The sequence below is a fragment of the Helicoverpa zea genome, chromosome 22 (genome assembly GCF_022581195.2).
Source record: "Helicoverpa zea isolate HzStark_Cry1AcR chromosome 22, ilHelZeax1.1, whole genome shotgun sequence".
Lineage (NCBI taxonomy): Eukaryota > Metazoa > Arthropoda > Insecta > Lepidoptera > Noctuidae > Helicoverpa > Helicoverpa zea.
In genome coordinates, this window is record NC_061473.1 from 5,024,042 (window position 1) to 5,046,373 (window position 22,332).

Here is a 22,332-nt window from a genome sequence, read left to right on the forward strand (position 1 = left end):
TAATGTTGGATTATGGCGGAACGAGCACCAATGCTGACATAAAGGTGGTATTTCTGAGATTGTCTTGGTAAGTCTTACTATAAATGAAACGATGAATTGAACTGTGATTTTCTTACTGGTTATTCGCAAATATCATGTTATTTTTACTGAAATGATTCAACAATAATGCCTTGCTGATACTACTGCCTGTACTTTTTATTGAAAGAAAACTGAAACCGTATTTTCTTAGGAAGGATAAGACAGCAAACTAATTGGCATAGGGTCACTTTGGGTTCCATAATAACTCGTCAAAATTATGGGTCAAGAATTTGGTATGCGTACATCTTAACACAGGGGTTTTTTACATTATTCCATTCAAATATGTAATGACGAACTGTTAAAAATTAACAAAATCATCTCTGCACATTTAATAGCGGGCTATGGTGTGCAGATAGTTATGGGAAGCGCCTGGACGCACTTACAGAGCGACCACATTAATTCCAAAGACTATGAACAATCTCACTAGCCGAGTTAAGTGCGTCCACAGCTTTATGTTATAGACAAACCTAATGTCTAGTCATAATCGTAATCGATGATAATTTATAATGTTTATGTTTTGTTATTTGTGTTCAACTATTTCATTTCGCATTTTAGTTTCGTAGTCATCGTAATTTGAAATAACATTAACATATCTATTCCACATTATTTTATTTTCATGTTAAGTGCATTTTTACATATTTTGAATTTGATTGCGTAATATTGGTTTTCACAGCAACGAGTTAGGGGCGATATAATAAATTATATTAAAACTATGTTTTGTTTTATTTTATCACAGATATGAGAAAACATAGTTACACGATAAGTCCTGCCTTGTCTTCACGTAGTAAATACTGGTTACATCTAGTCAATAAATATATTTATTTTCTTGCTATCACTGTTAAATTAAAGCTAACGGTCATTTCCATCTACACACACACAAAACACATGAAACTATGTTTAATCGAACTTATAATAATATGAGTTATAAACACGTATTCTAGCTCTGATGACTAGGTAACAACTAGGTAGGTATATTATGATGAATAGTTTATCTCTGAAGTAATAAGTACTACACATCTAAACTAACGTAGAAATGCTAAAAATCTTGAAGATGGCAGTGAAGGCAAACCTTCCGGAATTCGTAACACGTTAGTATCTCCGTCGTGTTTGGCTGTTAGAGTCATCGTCTGACGTATGGGAGTTGAGCGATGCCGTGGATGCACTAGATGTCCTTATGAGCTGAGAGAGTCGGGACAGCGGCGCGGTTGCCCAAGGCTGCAGAGGACTGCCTGCCTCGATGACTGGAGAAGGAGATACCCTGTAAAGAACGATTCTTTGGTAACACGCTACGAAGTCATGTAACATGCTTTTCCTTGACTGTTTGTACAAGAGACAGCAAAAACCGTTAGATTGTGCGCTAAACGCTCCAAAACTTCTGAACCGATTAGAAAAATATATAACTGTCAGTAAGCCAGCTAGACTATCCACGAATAATATAGGCTATACCTATTTTGGCGTCGATGAAACCGCGGGAGTTAGTAGGTAATTAGATAACCTAGGTGCTATTATATTATTGATCAAAAGACTTGCCTATTTCGCCTAGGACGTGCAGTTTTCGGTCTCCGAGTTTTTACGTTTTTGTTTGCCACCGGAATTGGCGCAGCACTTTCGACGTCAGCTCCATTACCGGACCCTGTTTGAATATATAAAATTCCAGATTTTATGGGGTGTATCTTATAGGTACCTAATAATTAGTACGATCTTTATTTACGAGCAAACAGAACTTGCCAACAACTAGCATTGAATGCTGCACATGTTCAGGCCCAGGTGCCCCAGTAGCAGACAGGATGCACAGAGGTCTCGCGGCTCTAATGCGAGCCTTGTCGCCCAGGGCTCTGATGAAGAAGTTTAGTAGGTAGGTATAATAAAAGATATTCATTTAGTAAGTGAATATTTTAATTAAATGTACTCACGAGTTATTGCCGGAACTCTGATGGTCTACATCACTTTCCACAGCACTGCTTTCTGATGCCACCAAGTACATAGACCTGAAATTAGAGCTGTATGAAGTTTGTAATATTTGTAATGTTCTACACATTACAAATATTTCACTAGGTACTAGTTTCTGCCGTGTGTGATCGCGCAGCGGAATATTGTTGAATTTAAAGATTTTAATTATGCAGATAATTAGTTTAAGATAATATAATTTATGTATGAATGAAATCAGTGCATGCATAATCTTCGGAGAAATTCAAGTTTCCGCTACGCGAACGTTTGGTCATTAGCTAGTTATCATATAATGTGTACTCAACTGTACCAAAGTCAAAGTCAAATCATTTATTTCATTTAGGCTTTCACAAGCACTTATGAACGTCAAAAAATATAAATAAAGTTGATTCTAGTTGCCCATTCCAAAAGTAGCTTCCTATGGAGAAGAACGGGCAAGAAACTCCATGGTTACTCTTTTTAAAAATAATAGGTATTACAGCTTGTATGTATTGATACATACTATAATAACATGCGAAGATCATGTAGAATCACAATACACAAAGAATATGAGAATAAATAATAATAAAAAAGATTAAAATGCTACATGGTGTTCACATTTACAAATCAGTTTATATTTTTGTACAAAGTTACAAACAAACAATCAAAAGAATAACACAATCTTACTAGCGGGTGTAATTTTAAATTCGCTAAAATTTGATACTGTCAGTGCGTCCTATGGAGCAGGACCAGCATGTTTCCAAGCATTTTTATCTTGAATATAATCTTCTAATTTATAATATGCGTTTTTACAAAGTGTGGCTTTTATATGAGCTTTAAACCGCATGTCATTTAGTTCTAGAATGTTGTCTGGTATTTTATTATAACATTTGACACAATATCCCATGAAAGATGTATGTACTTTAGATAGTCTCTAAACTGCGGGATAGCTATTTTATTTTTATAAATACCATATTAATAAATACTAACCTTCCAAGTTAAGAACGTTTCTTAGATAATGGCACGGCCGCTTTTTCATAGCTATCCGAACTTGGTCGGATTATGTACAAAACGTTCGCGTAGCGGAAACTTGAATTTCTCCGAAGTTTATGCATGCACTGAACCCGATTAAAAAAAGTTCCGCCAAGACAACGTTCACCCAGCGGAATCAGTTTTTGGTGAATTTCTCCACAATGGCTGCATACACAAATTTTTATTTACCATACACAATTATAGAACGTCTTACACTAATTATCTGCATAATTAAAATCTTTAAATTCAACAACATTCCGCTGCGCGAACAGACACGCTTCTGCCAGCGTTTTCACCCGCATCCCGTGGGAACATCTGCACGAACCCGGATAAAAAGTAGCCTATAGTCTTCCGCGATAAATAAACAGGCTAGGTATCTAATACTGATTTTTTTTTCCTATCGGACCAGTACTTCCTGAGATTAACGCGTTCAAACAAAGAAACAAACTCTTCAAAGATGACGATTAAAATACTGAAGTTATAGTTACTTAACACAAACCTAAAATTCTAAGGTCATCTCAAAAATTACCTATATCCCAGGGGCCCGATTCTCCTAATTTTACTTAAGCAACATACGATTCACGTTCGACTCGATTCGACTGATATCCAATCCCGACTCGATTACGATTGAAACGTATGTGGCATTCCGCTATTTTTTCTTTGAAATAAACGTTTTTATCCTTTTCTGTCATTCAATAATGAATCATTTTGTCTGCAAATGATTTACGATTGCAAAATGATTGTACAGCAAACTACCGTATTGACCAAAATCACCAAAATAGCAGACCAATCGCACACCAATCAAATGTCAATCGAATACGATTGGTCTTTTATTAGTAGCAGAATGCCTGATATGGTTAAAACTGCTATTGCGATCATATTGCGATTAGATTTCTATTCGATTTTGACATTATTAACTTAGGAGAATCGGGCCCCTGCTTTGCGTTGATATAGTATTTAACTCTTTATTTATTGGTAAAAACCTCTTATTATATTATAATACATCATTATAATATAATAACTATAGTACTATAGTAACTATATATATATAATGATGTAGTAGTCTACTACATCATTATATATATAGTTACCGTTACTACTAGTAGTAATACCTGGGGCCCGATTCTCCTAAGTTAATAATGTCTAAATCGAGTAGAAATCGAATCGCAATAGCAGTTTTAACCATATCGGGCATTCTGCTACTAATAAAAGACCAATCGCATTCGATTGACATTTGATTGGTGTGCGATTGGTCTGCTATTTTGGTGATTTTGGTCCATACGGTAGTTTGCTGTACAATCATTTTGCAATCGTAAATCATTTGCAGACAAAATGATTCATTATTGAATGACAGAAAAGGATAAAAACGTTTATTTCAAAGAAAAAATAGCGGAATGCCACATACCCTTCAATCGTAATCGAGTCGGGATCGGATCTCAGTCGAATCGAGTCGAACGTGAATCGTATGACGCTTAAGTAAAATTAGGAGAATCGCGGCCCTGGCAATCAGTGCGTCCTACCTGTCATGACTTACGGAGCCGAAACGTGGACACTGACGGTACGGCTGGTCCACAAGTTTAAAGTCGCTCAGCGTTCTATGGAAAGAGCTATGCTCGGCATTTCTCTGAGGGATCGCATCAGAAATGAGGTAATCCGTCAGAGAACCAAGGTAATCGACATAGCAAACCGAATCAGCAAGCTGAAGTGGCAGTGGGCTGGCCATATTAGCCGAAGAACTGATAACCATTGGGGTAAACGAGTTCTAGAGTGGAGACCACGCCTCGGCAAACGTAGTGTAGGACGTCCTCAGGCACGGTGGCGTGATGACTTGCGCAAGACGGCTGGCAGGAGCTGGATGCGAGCAGCCGAAAATCGATCTCAGTGGCGTGCACTTGGACAGGCCTATGTCCAGCAGTGGACAGCGATAGGCTGATGATGAGTAATACCTTTTTTTTTTTTTTTTTTTTATCGACGTAAAATCATCAAATGACCCCTCCCGCTGTGGGTTAGCAGCGGTGAGGGAGTGTCAGACTCTTACTGACTAAAATCGTCGTGTTCCGTCATAGGCCTTTTATGTACCAGGGCCGCGGTATCTCTTTCGAACAACCCGCAGCCCCGGCAGGCCTTGGCCCTGCTGGGCCCCGCTGGGGTTGCTGACATCTCTTTGAGGAGCGCGTGGAACAACGCGCGCCGTCGACACGGGTCTGTCGTCTAGAAAGACAGAGGGACGATGAGCCACCCGAACTCACCGCCCACAGACCCACGCCTACGGTGGCCGGGAGTCATCTCGCGACACCCGGCGCCCATGGTGTCTACCTGGTCCAGCGCGGCGGCCGGGATGAGAGGTGCGAACTCTCTGGCGTTCCGCCTCCTCCTTCTCGAGCATGACCGCTTCGCAGAAGGAGGCGACGGCATCCCATTCCCTCTCGCCCCGGACCATGGCCTGAACCAGGGCCGGACGCGAGAGGTCGCCGCCGCCCAAAGCCTCAACGAGGACCCGGCGGTGCCCCTCCCATGCGGGGCACACCTGGACTGTGTGGTCCACCGTGTCCTCGGGGCTGTCCGCACAATGGTGACACCCGGGCGCCTCCTCACGACCGATGCGGTGCAGGTACCTCCCGAAACAACCGTGTCCGGTGAGGACCTGCGTCATGCGGTACGTGAGGGCGCCGTGACTCCTCCCGAGCCACTCCTCAAAGAGGGGACTTACCGCCACGATGGTGGCGTGCCCTCCACGATGGTGGCGTGCCCTATGATGAGTAATACCTGGCTGGGACATATAGATGAGGCGGCGGTGGGGCTGCCCGACGGGACGCCGACCGGGCTCGGCGAGCTCGCGACGCTCGTCCCAATAAAACAGATTCTGTGAAATAAAAATCGTATTTGATTTTAGATGTAGCTATGATGGCTGTAGAAAAGGTTAGCATAAAAGTTGTAAAATTATTTTAACACAAGCCGACAATCTTTTCCTTAGAGAGGGAAAAATAAAACCACTCGTATTTTCGTGCAACGATAAAATGTTGTCACGACATAGTGGGAACGTGTTCTAGATATATCTATCGATGTCTCGTCTGAGGTCGCAACATAGAGTTTAGCATCGCCTTAATACCAGCGTATAGGTACTTAGTCGTCAAGGGGTCCTAAGCCCAATATAAGTGGGGTCTACTGTGTACCTGACAGAGAATCGCTGTGTATTCTTAGTTGTCAAGGGGTCCTAGGCCCTATATAAGTGGGGTCTACTGTGTACCTACCTAAGTTAATAATGTCAAAATCGAATAGAAATTGAATCGCAATATGATCGCAATAGCAGTTTTAACCATATCGGGCATTCTGCTACTAATAAAAGACCAATCGTATTCGAATGACACTTGATTGGTCTGCTATTTTGGTGATTTTGGTCTATACGGTAGTTTGCTCTACCATATTGCAATCGTAAATCATTTGCAGACAAAATGATTCATTATTGAATGACAGAAAAGTCTAAAAACGTTCATTTCAAAGAAAAAATAGCGGAATGCCACATACGCTTCAATCGTAATCGAGTCGTGATTGGATCGCAGTCAAATCGATGAATCGTTTGTTGCTTAAGTAAAATTAGGAGAATCGGGCCCCTGACAGAGGATCGCTGTGTATTCTTAGTTGTCAAGAGGTCCTAGGCCCTATACAGGGTGTGTCGTTCACAATCACAATAAATCCTATCGCATATACTTTATGATATTCTATGGCGAATTGTAAAAAAATAACCTAATCCATTCAGTGGTTTAACCACAGGAGTCATTTTTCGTTTCTATAATTTACAACATCATGTGTAATAAAGCAGAGATAAAGTCAGGGAGTATCGAATGTTTTCATCATCGAGCTTAGAATGTTTTCATCTGTTGACAGATGTCAGTTTTCAAGGGAGAATTTCAATTGTTTGTAATGACTGACTTTTATATGGTGTTCTAATTTTCGCACACTTTTATTCTATTTACTTTGTTTGAAAAATTCTTTTTTTTTAATTTTTACGTATTTTTCTTTTTTCTTTGTGTTAATCGAAATATATTAAGATAAAGATAAAGATACTTTATTTTGTAAAACGTGGTACAAAGCATAGGTGTTATAAGTAGTATCAACTCATGTTTTGCCTTATGATGGCGTACAAAATTTCAAATGGTTCTTAAGCTAGCTTAAGATATTAAAATTGAATATATATAAAAAAAAAAAAACAATATTAAAATATGTAAGTAATTAAAGAAAAGACTCAAAATAAAAACAATCACTAAAGAGAATTTAAAATATAAAATATGTGTGTATAACTCACTTAAAAATTCTTGTATGCTATAGTAGCACTTATTTATTAAATACCCTTTAAGATTTTTTTTAAACATTGTATCTGGCATTTGTGTTATTGCTTTGGGTACTTTGTTATAGATTTTGGGCGCCAAAAGAAAACACTTTTATTCTTCAGGGTAGTTTTTGAACTCACTATGCTGAGGCAATCATTTTTCCTACGGTTACGAATTACAATGTCCGATTGTTTTTTAAAAATATGTGGATTGGTCCGAACAAAATTTGCTACTTCGTATATGAAAAGTGATGGCAGAGTCAATATTTTGTGTTCAATGAAAAATGGTTTGCAGCTATCTGTGGTTTTTAACCCAAACATAGCTCTGATGCATCGTTTCTGTGACTTGAAAATGATTTCTCTATTTGTTGAATTTCCCCAATATATAATTCCGAACCTGAGGACTGAACCAACAATACCGTGATAGGCCGTGCAGAGCGCTTCTTTAGTTATAACTCGAGAGAGTCTATAGAGAGCATAGGATGAGGAGCTGATTCTCGTATTGAGGTCTTCTGTATGAGCTTTCCAGTTAAGATTTCTATCAATAATAATACCTAAAAATTTTGTAGTATCAGCTTTATTGATAGCTGTCCCTTGGTATGTGATGTTAATGTCTGGCGCAGCTGATTTTTGGCTGAAATGCATTATTTTAGTCTTTTCTAGATTTATTTTTAAATTATTGTTATTTAGCCATTCTATTACTGATTTTACTGTATTATTTATTTCATTTTCATATGTGGTTTTGTTAATAGACTTTATAGTTATTGTACTGTCATCTGCAAAAAGAGAAATGGGATTATGAGTCACCTTTGGAAGGTCGTTTATATAAATTATGAACAAGAGCGGACCCAACACACTCCCTTGGGGAACTCCATATTCAACTGCACGTTTAGTTGACTTAAACCTTTCTTCTTTTTTACTTTTCGGATTAATTTTGGATACCTCAGTGTATATTTTACGGTTTTTAAGATATGATTCTATTAAGTTTAGTACATTTCCACGGATACCATATGCTTCTAATTTTCTTAATAAAATGTCATGACTAACGTAATCGAATGCTTGAGTCATATCACAAAATACAGCGCATACGGGTGTCCTATTGTCTACATTATTCATGACTGCACTCAAGAAATCGAAAATTGCCAGATTAATTGTTTTATTCTTTCGGAATCCTTTTTGATTATTTGTAAGAATGTTAAATTTCTCTAGATAATTGTAAATTTGTTCATAAATGTATTTTTCGAATATTTTAGAGATAATGGGAATTAGTGCTATGGGTCTATAGCAATTCATGTTTTGTTTATCGTCTTTCTTAAATAACGGTTTTACAATTGACGTTTTAAGACTGTCTGGGTATAGTCCTGTGTTAATACACAAGTTCATGATGAACTTAAATGTTCACAGATTTCAGATGCAACATGCTTAACTACGAGAGTGGATACGTCATCGTGTCCAACGCTTGTGGTGTTTTTTAGTGACCTGATGATTTTAAGGATATCGTGCGCTGTACTTGGTGCCATAAACATCGAGTTATTTGAATGACTTATTAATGACGTTACTTTTTCACCTGGCCCCGAGACGATGGGTTTAACTTTTTCGATAAAGTAGTTGTTGAAACAATTTGCCATTTCCTGTGGATTAGTTATAGTTTTGTCGCTTACTCTTATGGAACTGATAACACTTTTTGGTACATTATTTTTGGACTTATTAATGATTGCCCATGTAGCTTTTGATTTGTTAGATGCTGTTTTTATTTTATAAGTGTTTTGTGCTTTTTGAGTTAAATGAATTATGGTTTTATACAATTTTGAATATTTTTTAAATTTATTTTTATTAATTATATTTTTATTATGTCGATAGTTCCACATTAGCGCTCTCTTTTTTTTACTACAAATTTTTATTCCGCGTGATACCCATTGTTGTTTCTCTTTAATACTGACAGTAACTTTTTTTATAGGAAAGCATAAATTATATATTAATTTAAAAGTATGCATGAACAAATTATAGGCGGTATTGGGATTATCCGTATCATAAATATCTGAGAATGATAAATCTTGCAAGTAGTTTTTAAATTTTTGTAAGTTACATTTACTATAATCACGTTTTTTTATTCGCCATTGATCTATTAAAAAGACTTTAGTTACTGGTAATTTTAAAAATTGCGCTGTGTGATCTGACAGACCAAAGTCAATAACCTGAGATTTACACTTCTTGCCAAAATTATGAGCAAAGTTATCGATGCAAGTTCCACTTGCATGTCGAGTTGGCTGAAATAATTCCAACCTCAAATTATAATTTAATAACAGACATTCTAATTCTAGTAAAGTATAATTTCGCTTTAGAGAATCTATATTGTAATCAAGCAGTATATTAACGCATTTCATTTAATGTGATTGTGAACGACACACCCGATATAAGTGTGGTCTACTGTGTACCTGATATAGGATCGCTGTCGCTGTTCTCGTTCCTCTCACGCTTCCAGCCAGTGTCGGTCTGAGCGGGTGCGGCTACTCCGAACAGTCCTGACACCGCGCCTGCCACAACTTTTCGTGCAGACCGTGCTGCCGTCTGGTAATGAGAAAGTCACTTACAGGAGGCCCAATGTCTGAGATTACAACGACTTTGGTTCCAAAGTGTTGGAATTTGTATAATTATGTATAACTTATATCTTTTTTTGTCATTAGACAACAGTTTGCAGGTTTTGTGTCGTAATTTTTATGCATAAATTATTTGGTCTTTTTAATGGTGATTTTTCTAGCAACATAATGATTGAGCAGATAACACTTACAGAAACATTGATATCGATTTCGGGCACATGGTCTAGGTCTGCAGCCTTTTCAGCGAGAGCCTTGAGCTCCGAGGTGTCTGGTGTCGGCTCCTCCGCCATGATGATCAGCTCGAACAGATAGTCACGAAATACCTCGTCAGACACTAAAGAAGGAGGATTAAGATTACAGAACCAACTCAAAAAGAAGAACGTGGGAGAAGAAGAACCAAGAAGAAAAATGAAGGAATTTACCCGGCTTCTGAATTTGTATTTCAATCATTTGTTGCATCCCCGGACCATACATCTGTCCTTGAATCGGATACATAAGTCCAGGCTGCCCATACGGCATTGGACCATACATTTGCATGCCCGGTTGCATTCCTCCAGGAACTGGCATTTGTCCGCTCATTATCGGCATTTGAACTCCTGGTAGCATTTGAGAACCTGTTACTTGTATTTGGGGAGTCGGCAATTGCATTTGGGCGCCTGGAAGTGGCATTCGTGCCCCTGGAAGTGGCATTTGCGCTCCTGAGAGTGGCATTTGAGCTCCTGGGAGTGGCATTTGAGCTCCTGGGAGTGGCATTTGGGCACCTGGAAGTGGTATTTGCGCCCCTGGGAGTGGCATTTGAGCTCCTGGAAGTGGCATTTGGGCACCTGGCAGTGGCATTTGCGTGCCTGTGTAAGGCATCTGACCTCCCGGTAGAGGCATTTGGGCACCAGCTAATGGAATTTGACTGGAGTATGGCATTTGACCAACTTGCATTGGCATTTGACCTTGGAGCATTGGACCCTGTTGGGGCATAAAACCATATGGAACCTGAGTTCCTGATACCGGTATTTGGGCAGTACTTGTTATCGCAGCCGGGATTGTACTACCAACTGTAGTAGCAGTATGACCTATCTCTAAACTAGATTTGTTCTGAGGAAATACTGAAGGGACACTAAGTTGGTTAGGGGTTGAAACGAGCGGCATTTGTCCTGTCTTTCCGTTGACCAACAAATCTGGAGTCGGTTGCTTAGGTTCTGAACCTGAAATAAGAAGACCCACTTAGTGAAAAGAGAAGAGACCAAATCTTACTATATTGTATGATCTTCAGATCTCCATATCATTACATACCAATGGTTCCAGTGCCCAAGTTCATCTCCTGTGTAAAGGCCATGACGTTCAGAGCTGAAGAGAGTGCCGGAGCCACTCCGATGCCCTCGCCTCCTGCATGAGGTACCAGTGCGCCGGTAGATGAAGTCACGCAGTCCGGTGGGGGCGCCGCCGCGGCTCGACGGCTGGGACCAGACAGGTGAGTAAATTATCAGACAGGTGAGTAAATTAACCAGACACAGTAGTTGTGGAACTCAGATAAAACAAGAAGGTCGTTTTCCTTAAATTTCGCGTATTCAGACGACACGCACCGATCACGCACAGCACCCGCACACGCGCTGCATCCGCACATAAACTACTAGTGACTGGACTACTTCGTTCACTAGGCATAGTGGCTTCCAGGTATCACAATGCGTACGCGGCTCGGGTGCAGAGCGCGGGCAGGGCGAGTGCAGGGTTGGCGCGAGGCGGGCGCGGGGCGTGCGCATGGCGTGCACGTGTAGACCTCGCAAAATGTAATTTGAGATCTATTGATGCATTATAAGGCTCAAATTCTTATTTAACAAATTTCAATGCGAGTTGGACGCGGGTGGCGTGCGCTGCGCTGGGCGTGCGCGTGTCGTGTTAACGCGCCCTTAGGTTGTCTATTTTACTTATCAATTACTTGTTCTTTTAGTTTCATTAGTGTTATCAAACTTACCCTAATGGTGCCTTAGTAGGTGTAGATATAGACACCCTGCCCCACATAAGTCGACGTAATTCTTCGCCGCTGATGCCGCGTCGACGCAATTCCGCTATCGTCACTTTTCCGACGCGCTGTTATACAGATTGTGTATTTATTGGCGACAGATTATGTAATCGACAATACTATGCCACATACTTCCTATTTCATACCTTACTATCCTTAAAACCTACAATTCAATCTTTAGTCAATAATAAATAAAAAGACTTGAGAAGACTAAAGAGTCCCAATCCCAAATTGGCAATTTGCCTGATGGTTATTTTATTGTTTATCTCCCCTAAATCTTTCTGTCATTTCTTATACTTTGGCCCATTATCTATTTGCTATCGTGGTTTGAAGCATCTGCCTTCTCCTCCAAGTATAACATAAAAGCCCTCACCTTCCAATTAGTCAAAGCGCCCTTCCTCTGCTTGGCTCTAGTCTTGGCTGCGCTCTTGATGACCATGACTGCTCTCACCTCATACCGAGGGTCATCAGACGGGCCCAAGCCTATCGAGTACTCTTGTAGGTACTTGTGAGCATCCTCTTGGGCCACCGAACGTTCTAGAGATACGACTATTTTTGCCCACTGAAAAAAATGAATGCTGGTGACTAACTTAGACTCAAATATATCTTCGTATGTAGCCTAAAAATATGGAACTACCTATCTGGCAATTATAACTAAACTAGGGACCAGCCCCGGCTTCGCAAGGGATAATAGTATTTCCCTAATATTTAATAGATATTATTATACACATAAACCTTCCTCTTGAAATTTATCTGATAAAAATTACTGCATGAAAATCGGTTGCGTAGTTTTGAAGATTTACCGGTACAAAGGGACATGGGGACGGGGACATAGAGATATAGGGACAGAAAGGGCTATTTTGTTTTATACTATGTAGTGATAATAATGACATAGTTACTTCTAATACCAATACCAATGTTGGTAGGTCAAACTATGATACATTTTAAGTGAAAAAAAAGATAACTATGAGTAGTGTTACAAAAGTCATTTCAATGGTTACCTGTTTAACCCATTCCTTCTCGGACTGCTCAATGACATGAGCATAGGTGTTCCCCATCATGGCTATCAACATGTTTAGCAGTAGAATGGGTACAAACACCATGAATACTGCGAACACTGTCTTTGATAGATTTGGGTACGTTGTCATGCTGAGGTCTGTGTACTGTACAAAAATGTTAAGGGTAGTTTGAAAGTTATAAAATGGGAAATATTTAGGCAATTTTTAAACCAAAGTGACTGTCAGCCGCCGAAAGTGAGCGAACGTTAAGCATTTTTTTTTTTGTATTTCACATATGTTCACTTTTTTATGCTATGTGTAGATGCTGACATTGAGTTAGTGAGCCTGCTCACTTTCGGCGGCTGACAGTCAGTCTGGTTTGAACAAAACCTTACGCCCGAACGTTAATTGTCAATATACGAAAAAAAATAGTCGACCGTTTAATGTAAATTGAAGAACGTGAAACAGTATTATACTCACACTATAATCTCCTAAAGTTATTTGGAACAATGCCATCCATGTGCTAGGGTAGCTTGAGAACAGTGTCGACTGCACGTTAGGGAAACCTGCAAATTACAATATCCTATATATCTTCGGAAAACATGCTTTTGCGATTTCTCCTGACTATAAACGTCCTACATAGAGATATAAATCGGTACCTTTGTATAGAAAGTAGAAGGACTGCGAGAATCCAAACAGAACAATGGAGTAGATGATGCCGAAAGTGAACATGTCTCCTGTGATCATGCTGTAGATCATCGTCACGAATGGTCCAGTCAGCTTTACGGCACTGTGACAAATTAATATGACGATTATTTTCTCAAAACTACGACCCTCATTTGAGAAATTTTACATAGACTAGACAAAAGTGGCCAGTTCGGGTTATGTCAGGGAATATAATCATCGGCACGAATCTTGAACGCTGACCTTCATCTGCGCAGAAGTAATTTATTGGGTCCCTTTTGTGGTATGAAGTGATGCGCGGGGGCGGGCTAAAGCGGTGATTGGCACGCAGTGCATCGCGTATTCGCGTCATAGCCGTCACTCGGGATTGGTTCTTTGCTAATAAATCACTTGTGCGCAGATGAAGGTCAGCGCTCCAGATTCGTGCCGATAACTATACTTCATTCAGTTTTACTCACCCAGCGAAGAACATAAGCAGGAACCAACAGCCAGGCAGTAGAAATATGAGCAAAGCTTCCTCGAGCATGGGCTGCCTCATCAACCGTGCTGGTATACATGCTAGCAGTAGCAAGTTTGACATTAGGAAGATGAATTTTGCCGGCTCGTGGATCTAAGAACAAATAAAGGATTATGTAGAAATATATTTAATAGGAAGTTTAGAAGCTATTTAATATCACGTATGGCCTTAAGTTTTGGTACTAAGGTGTGATAAGGAGTACAGTTTTTATGTCTACTAACTCATTAGACTTTAAACCCTGTAAAATGTAACCAACTCGATTAGAACGACATGATGCCCAGTGGCTTCTAAATATAACTGAAAGAGGTCATTATGGATTTATTTATTTACCTACCCTACTAGTTTTTGTCTACTACTATTTGTTTATTTATTATAGTCACTAACTTAAGACTCACCAGCTGTTTGAAATACGCCACCACGCCCTGATTCTTCAGCTCATCTCCTTGCTGTAGAATAATATAGCAGAGAGTACTGGCCAGAGTTCCCAGTTCACTAGCCAGTCGAATGCCACTCCTCGCGTCAGTCACTTCCAAGCCCCAGTCGGGGTGAGCATCAGCCTCTGCGCTGCTGTGACGGAGGTAGACTGAGAGGGATAGGAGGAGGAGATGCAGCATCAGGATAAGAAGGCGTTTGAGGAATTTGTTCTGAAATTAATTTTGGTGATGACGTTTAAGTAACTTTCTGAATTGAGTTTGATTCTTTCTCTGTGTGAGAAACATATATAGTTATTGGCACGAATCTTGAGCTCTGACCTTCACCTGCGCAGAAGAAATTTATTGGGTCCCTTTTGTGGTATGAAGTGAGGTGCGGGGGCGGACTAAAGCGGTGATTGGCCCGCAGTGCATCGTGTCATAGCCGTCACTCGGGATTGGTTCTTTGCTAATAAATAACTTCTGCGCAGATGTAGGTCAGAGCTCAACATTCGTGCCGATAACTATACTCTGCAGTGGGACAAGAACAATGATAAACTTTTCACGTACCCTGGCAAATGTCTTCCATTTTTCTTCTAAAAGCCTCTGTATAATGCCACCATCTAACATGTTCAAATGTTCTTGTTTCGTTCCGTTCAGAATTATGAATAAGGCAGAGTTCCAATCTACAAATAAACATAAAGCTCTAAAGAAACATATATTTTCAGATGGATATAATTTAATGTTTTGACCACTTATTGTATTGACCAATGACTGTGTTTCGGATGGCTCGTTAAACTGTAGGTCTCGACTGTCATTGAACATCCTTGACAGTCGTTACGGGTAGTCAGAAGCCAGTAAGTCTGACACCAGTCTAACCAAGGGGTATTGGGTTGCCGAGGTAACTGGGTTAAGGAGGTCAGATAGTCAGTCGCTTCTTGTAAAGCACTCAGCTGAATCCGGTTAGACTGGAAGCCGACCCCAACGTCCATCCTCCGAGCCTTTTCCCAATCATGTTGGGGTCGGCTTCCAGTCTAACCGGATTCAGCTGAGTACCAGTGCTTTACAAGAAGCGACTGCCTATCTGACCTCCTCAACCCAGTTACCCGGGCAACCCGATACCCCTTGGTTAGACTGGTGTCAGACTTACTGGCTTCTGACCACCCGTAACGACTGCCAAGGATGTTCAATGACAGCCGGGACCTACAGTTTAACGTGCCATCCGAAACACAGCCAATGGTGTCTAAGATATACTTAGAAAGTACATACAAACTTAGAAAAGTTGCATTGGTACTTGCCTGACCTGGGATCGAACCCGCGCCCTCATACTTGAGAGGTTGGTCCTTTACCCACTAGGCCACCACGACTTCCCTAGCCGACCCCAACGTAATTGGGAAAAAGGCTCTCAGGATGATGATGATGTTTTGACTACTTACTAGTTCTTCCATCAGGTAGCAATGTATCCAGAGCGTTAAGGGGGTAAGCAGAACAAGTTATGTTGGAGTACCGCCAGAACTCCTTGGCGGATAGTTCCAACATCTCCCGGAAGACCGATGCTCGACCCAACTGGCATGCCAGGGTAAGTGGCGTGAAGCCTGCCAAGTTCATGCGACCGTTGCTGGCTGGCACCTTCGGGTGACGGAGCGCGTACCCGAACATATCCTTGGTAATAAAATGGGACAGATATAGATAAGGTGAACAGGAATATTTATTTGGGAACCTTTGATCTATGAAGAATCAACTATTTTTCTTAATTTCTTCACCTTTACATGGCATACCGAGTAATGTAATTGTGTAGCTTCAGTAGGCAATTCAGTAAATAAATAAATATCTAACCAGTTTATCACAAACGACCACCATATGAAGTATCATGTTTCCAAACGAGTCCTGTTTGTCAGGATCAGCCCCGGAGTCACAAAGCAGGTTGTATACGCCTTCGTTGGCACAACATGCTGCCCAGGCTAGGGGATACTCCCCTAAGTATGCTAGACCTTCGTAATTCGTCTGTCTCGCTGGAGGTACCCGTTGTTGGTCCCGGGGGAGGAAAAAGCTACCTGTGCCGAATCGAAAAGGACAAAATATTATACAAACACCACAAGACTTCGATCTGTTGCTTAGAAATATTGAAAATTTTAAGGAAGGTAGGTAAGTGTTGGTTTAGTTAGAGAGGACTGAACTCTTTCTAATCAAATCGTCAACTTCTCTTTTCTTCATGCGATAGATATTGATCTTACCAATAGCTCTCTGGTTGACATCCGCTCCTGCTTCCACAAGATCCTGAACCAACTCGTTATTACTGTATGCTATTGCCAGGTGAAGAGAACTTGCACCTACAAAGAACGAACAAGATGTTCAGGAAATAAATATGGTAGAAAATCCAAACATTTATCTCAAATGTTAGGAACCTTACCTAAATATTCCTCGCCTTCCACAACATCCAAGGACAGTTTTGGAAAGCATTTTACTAGAGTTCTTGCTAATCTTGTGTGTATCTGAAAAAACTTTTGTGTTGTGAGAGTACTTTTTGGAACAACAGTAATAGGCCAATTTTGGTCACGAGCGGATTCCACTAATCGCTTGCTGAGGTCTGTCTATGTTAGCTAAGACCTTTATCATTACCTATTTGTGTATTTAGTCAATACCTTGTCTTCCTCTCAAGACGATGTAAAAGTAGCTCGATATAATATAAGGTTCAGTGCGATACCTTCTTACTTACTTTGGTATCACAAATGATAAGTACGTGAAGCAGAGACTCTCCGAGAGCGCCTCTGTAGCACATCTGCCAACATGCGGTATGGTCTTCCCATTTAGCGAGGGGGTCGTGGGGAGAGAGCGACGCTTCTATTGGTAACACCACCTGATGAAGAAAATATTCCTGAAGACTACTGTTTAAATATTTAGTTACACCTCCCCAAATTCTCAGTTCATCATTGTAACTTGTCACCTTTCTATTTATCTACAGAAAAAGATAGGTGTTGTTCCGTTATTAAAATCGAAACGTCGGAAATTGTAAGCGATAAGGTACCGATAAGTGCTACGTGCACTGTCATCGCACCGTGCACATATTAATCGCATAAATCAAAACTAAATAGGAAAATCGCGACATCATATTGATCACACCCACATAGAACTTTGTATATTATAATCCATGGTACCTTGGTGACCGGCCCTCCGGGTCTAATTCAGCCCGATGCTTTACAATATTTAATCGTTGTCGTCACAGCCTAAAAACGTCTATTGCTGCATAAACGCCCCCAAACTGGGGATTTCCTCATACTTACACACCGCAGGTGGAATGGATATATTGCGGAGACTACCTGTAGTGTTCGCCCTATCTGTATCTCTGTAGTTACCATCCGATAATTAGGATATCGGCTCGCTTGCCCACATAACGTCTTACTTCCGTGCCACACACTCTCACGGTTTCCCGCCAACTGCCCATAGAGTATAGTGACAACGAGACGACAGGGGCCCGATTCTCCTAAGTTAATAATGTCAAAATCGAATAGAAATCTAATCGCAATATGATCGCAATAGCAGTTTTAACCATATCAGGCATTCTGCTACTAATAAAAGACCAATCGTATTCGATTGACATTTGATTGGTGTGCGATTGGTCTGCTATTTTGGTGATTTTGGTCAATACGGTAGTTTGTTGTACAATCATTTTGCAATCGTAAATCATTTGCAGACAAAATGATTCATTATTGAATGACAGAAAAGGATAAAAACGTTTATTTCAAAGAAAAAATAGCGGAATGCCACATACGTTTCAATCGTAATCGAGTCGGGATTGGATATCAGTCGAATCGAGTCGAACGTGAATCGTATGTTGCTTAAGTAAAATTAGGAGAATCGGGCCCCAGATATCGGTGATAATACTACACTACACTACCTAAATACCAAATACCATGTAATAAATAAGTTCCTACCTGTTCCTGATCTCTGAACTTCCACCTCAAGTATTCCGCTCGATTTATGACCCTGCCTCTCCCGCCGGCATACATATATGCTGCAAACTCATCTCTGATTAATTTCTCAGCTGCCAGCATTCCATGTTTGTTGTATGTCTCCAGAAGAAGCCCACCTAGAAGAGATATTTCTAGTTAACGGGGGTAAAAGAAAAGGCTTAAAGACCTGGCAGGTCTAGGTTAAATTAAAGGAAAGAAAAAGTAAGGATTATTGAGAAAGATGGCTGTGACTCTGGTAGGTACGCCAAAAAAAAAATTGATGATATGGATAAATTGGGATAGATATACACACATGGATGGGGTTTGGTGGGAATCTGACAGTCCACTCCGCTTATCTGAAGTAATTTTTAGTAGCTTTATTGTGTATAAGTTATTAGAGAGCTATAAAAATGAAAAAAATACGGTAAATGGGCTATCCAGACGATACTATGTTTTGAAAGGCTGATAATATTTGGAGATGTAGGTACCTCTGGAAGGAAATATAAAGATGAGAGAGACATAATGCCATCAATGTACATGTACGGTAACAGTTAGGTACACGAATCACTTACCCTTTTTATAATCTGCCAGTTTATACAACACTGTATGGTCTTCGCTGCTGGGTTGGGAAATGACCCTGTCTAGCACTGAACCCCCAGCTTGCACTCCTCCAGCCGATATAATCTTACTAAGTTTCTCACCCATTTTGAAGACGTTGGGGTTCTTATTCTTGTCTAAGCGTTAAATCTTCTGCTATAAATAAAATTGGACAACTACATAATTAGGTACTAAAAAACTTAACGGTCTCTATACTGTGGAGCTACCTCAATAGCTTTAGAAACCTCAATTTTTGCCAGATTAGAAAAAACGCGGGGCCAAAATTAAAGCTGGTTCCTATTGTAGTGTTAAACGGAAGATAGTATGGTAGTAGTATAGGTTGCAGAGACCCCGAAAAGACTGTCAGATTGCTTGTACACCCCGAACTCTGGGTGGCTCGGCTACTGGGACCCAGTATGCATAATACGCGGGGCCCGACGCAATTAACTGAGCAAAAGGCTAGGGAGTAACTCTGTGTAAAAGTACCTAAGTAAGTAGGTACTTACAAAGGTACTTGAGCAATACAGCTGCTTATTATATTCTACTTAATTTCTTAATAACGTTGGTGCGTGTTTTATAAAAATAAGTCATGATTTAAACAAGGTACCTATTTAATCTCACAAATTGCTACTTATTTTCCATCTAAGTACATATAATATCTCTAACATCTTTACCATAATTTTTTACAGAATAATTAGGCTGAAAATGCAATAGAATAACCTTTATTATTAGATTGAAAACTATTCAATATTGACCTCTTTCTTGTGGGTCACACGCATCACGAAATCAGGTCAAACAAATCAATGCAATTTAGAACTTTCATTATTAAATGCCGTGATTAAAGGTAGATACGTCATCCCGTGAACAAATATTAGAATTTATAAAACAATTGATTTTATATAGGTATCGTGGTATCGGTTTAGTTACAAAAAATCTTTTGTTTTTGTTTATTGTGTTTTTTTTTTCGAAAATGAAAACAAAAGCACGCCAACACAATGATTTGGTAAGTAGAAGATTTCTTCCGACTTTTGCAATTTTAATTATTATTTCATGGTTGGACACTTGATACAAAACATTGTAACGTAAAAAACATTTATTTTAAACACTCCAAAACAATATTATAGGTATTAGCAAAATTGAACACGATACTAGCAAAACTATATAAAAGTTTCCGAGGTAATAAACAATCTTTGTTGCCATGGAAACGCCACAATGGCTGCTACGATGAACATGACGATACCGACTGCAAAAACGGAGTAGCAAACCGGAACGAAATTATTAACACGCTTTTATTTAGGTCGACCTATATACAAAGTGTGTCGTACCTAATCTTATATTTATGCATTACCTACATAATTTGTAATTGTATTTACATTGATATTTAGCTTAGGTAGTCGCATTTTATTGTTAATCTGAGTTTTTTTTTACTTTGGTACATAAAAGTCATGAGTCATATTATTAAGTGCCCGTCTACTCAAATGGAGTATAGGTATGTGGGCCTACTTATGGCAAAATGCATACTTTTACCATATCTGTATAAATCCCTACTTTGGTATATTACAGGGATGGCGAACCAATGGCACGCGTGCCCGTGGTGGCACGCAGCTAAATAATTTGGGCACGCCATTATTTTGCAAGTTTTGAATTGAAATTGTACCATAACCACGTACTATTAATTTTTTTTCGTGGATTCTTCCCATATTCAGAATAGAACCTATTTTATTAAGAGATCTAAGCATTAATGTAAATTTAAGAATGAAAAACAAGTCCCTTCGTCATAATCTTTTACATTTTTAACCGACTTCCCAAAAAGGAGGAGGTTCTCAATTCGGCCGGTATGTTTTTTTTTCTATTTATGTACATCGATTACGCCGAGGTTTATTGACCGATTTACGTGATTCTTTTTTTGTTCGACGCGGACTGGCTGCCAGTTAGTCCCATAGTCATCAGGTCAGGATCTGATGATGGAAACCCTGAGAAATCGAGAGCAACCTTCGAAAGATGTAGGCAAACATAGGGTAAAAAGTTGACGCTCAGATGTATTCCTGAAAGCAGTATTCAACAGTGAAGGTTTGAAGCTGACCTGATGATGGAGACCAGAGAGGGTCGAGGGAACTCGACAACTGAATATGTAAACTACCTATAGTTCGGCCGTTCAGAGAATGCGTTCCTGACACCTATCAGTTAGTCAGGACTAGTGATGGGCACAACATAACACTGAGTTCGTTACCGTTCCCCCAAAATAAACCGCCGCATTATTTTAAGATTATTTTCGTTTTAAATTGGCGGAATCATTTAAAATTTATATTTTAGTTATTTAAGTGGAAACCAAAAAAAGGTAATATTCATATAATAAAATCGTTTTATTTATTCTTTGTTACAAAGTTACAATCTGTATTTCTATGCAATAAAGTAAGTACATTGAATTGAATGTGCGTACAGAATGTTAATCAGACTCCGATTCGCTTGAGGAGGTGGTGTCTTCATCATCATCTTCGCCTACGTGTATATTAGGTATTATCAATAACAGAATCAATCCTGATATCTCGGTCAAAATCTTCCAAAATCAGGTTTTTAGAGCTCTACCTCACTGGGACGCCATGGCGACGTCGCCAGCGGCACAGGTCTGGCTACTTCTGGCATCCAAATGTCGCCAAGTCGAGTGGCCATGGCGTCTCGACAGTCAATTGTTTACGTTGTCGCTCAAGAAATTGCAAGCTGACTGGCGACCACATTGGCGACTGTGTGAGGGAGGTGCGCTTTACCGTGTACATTATAGTGGCTACTGTGGCCACGTCGCCAAGTTGCCACGGTAGCCAGAAGCCACATAGGGAACTGTAGCTCGTTGCCACGCCTCCAATTTGGCGACGTTACCAAACCGTCGCCAAGTGAGTTAGGTTCCATACATTTCAATACTAACTGCTTGGATACGTAGCCGGCGACGTCGCCATTGGCGTCCTAATGAGGCAGGGCACTTAGTCTTAGCGCACGAAACGACAACAAATGACTATTTAGCGTCACAAAATGACGGCCCATGATGCCATTTGGGGTTACCATTTTCAACCTAAATATAAAAATGCTACTTTCTTTCGCGCGTTCAGTTTGATCATAGTTTTATTTTTATATTTCATAAAAGTTATCCTATAGTCCATTATTTTCAAATTCTTAAAAAGAAAAACAAAACGTATTATTTTATATTATA

General features: G+C 39.9%; 1 protein-coding gene across 1 annotated transcript; it reads right to left on the bottom strand.

Moving 5' to 3' along the window:
• Positions 1–670: 670 nt before the first annotated feature.
• Positions 671–19,273, bottom strand: LOC124641139. The gene is made up of 24 exons (XM_047179129.1): positions 19,106–19,273; positions 18,516–18,670; positions 17,300–17,440; positions 16,994–17,075; positions 16,818–16,913; positions 16,420–16,637; positions 16,020–16,245; positions 15,154–15,269; positions 14,569–14,817; positions 14,115–14,266; positions 13,632–13,762; positions 13,453–13,538; positions 12,976–13,137; positions 12,348–12,536; positions 11,927–12,042; positions 11,248–11,411; positions 10,383–11,159; positions 10,152–10,294; positions 9,799–9,931; positions 5,803–5,899; positions 1,992–2,066; positions 1,807–1,913; positions 1,609–1,711; positions 671–1,336 (listed from the first exon to the last, which is right to left on the bottom strand). Exons 1-24 carry the CDS (start codon positions 19,236–19,238, stop codon positions 1,168–1,170), a joined length of 4,020 nt encoding a protein of 1,339 aa, XP_047035085.1. The 5' UTR covers positions 19,239–19,273; the 3' UTR covers positions 671–1,167.
• Positions 19,274–22,332: the final 3,059 nt, after the last annotated feature.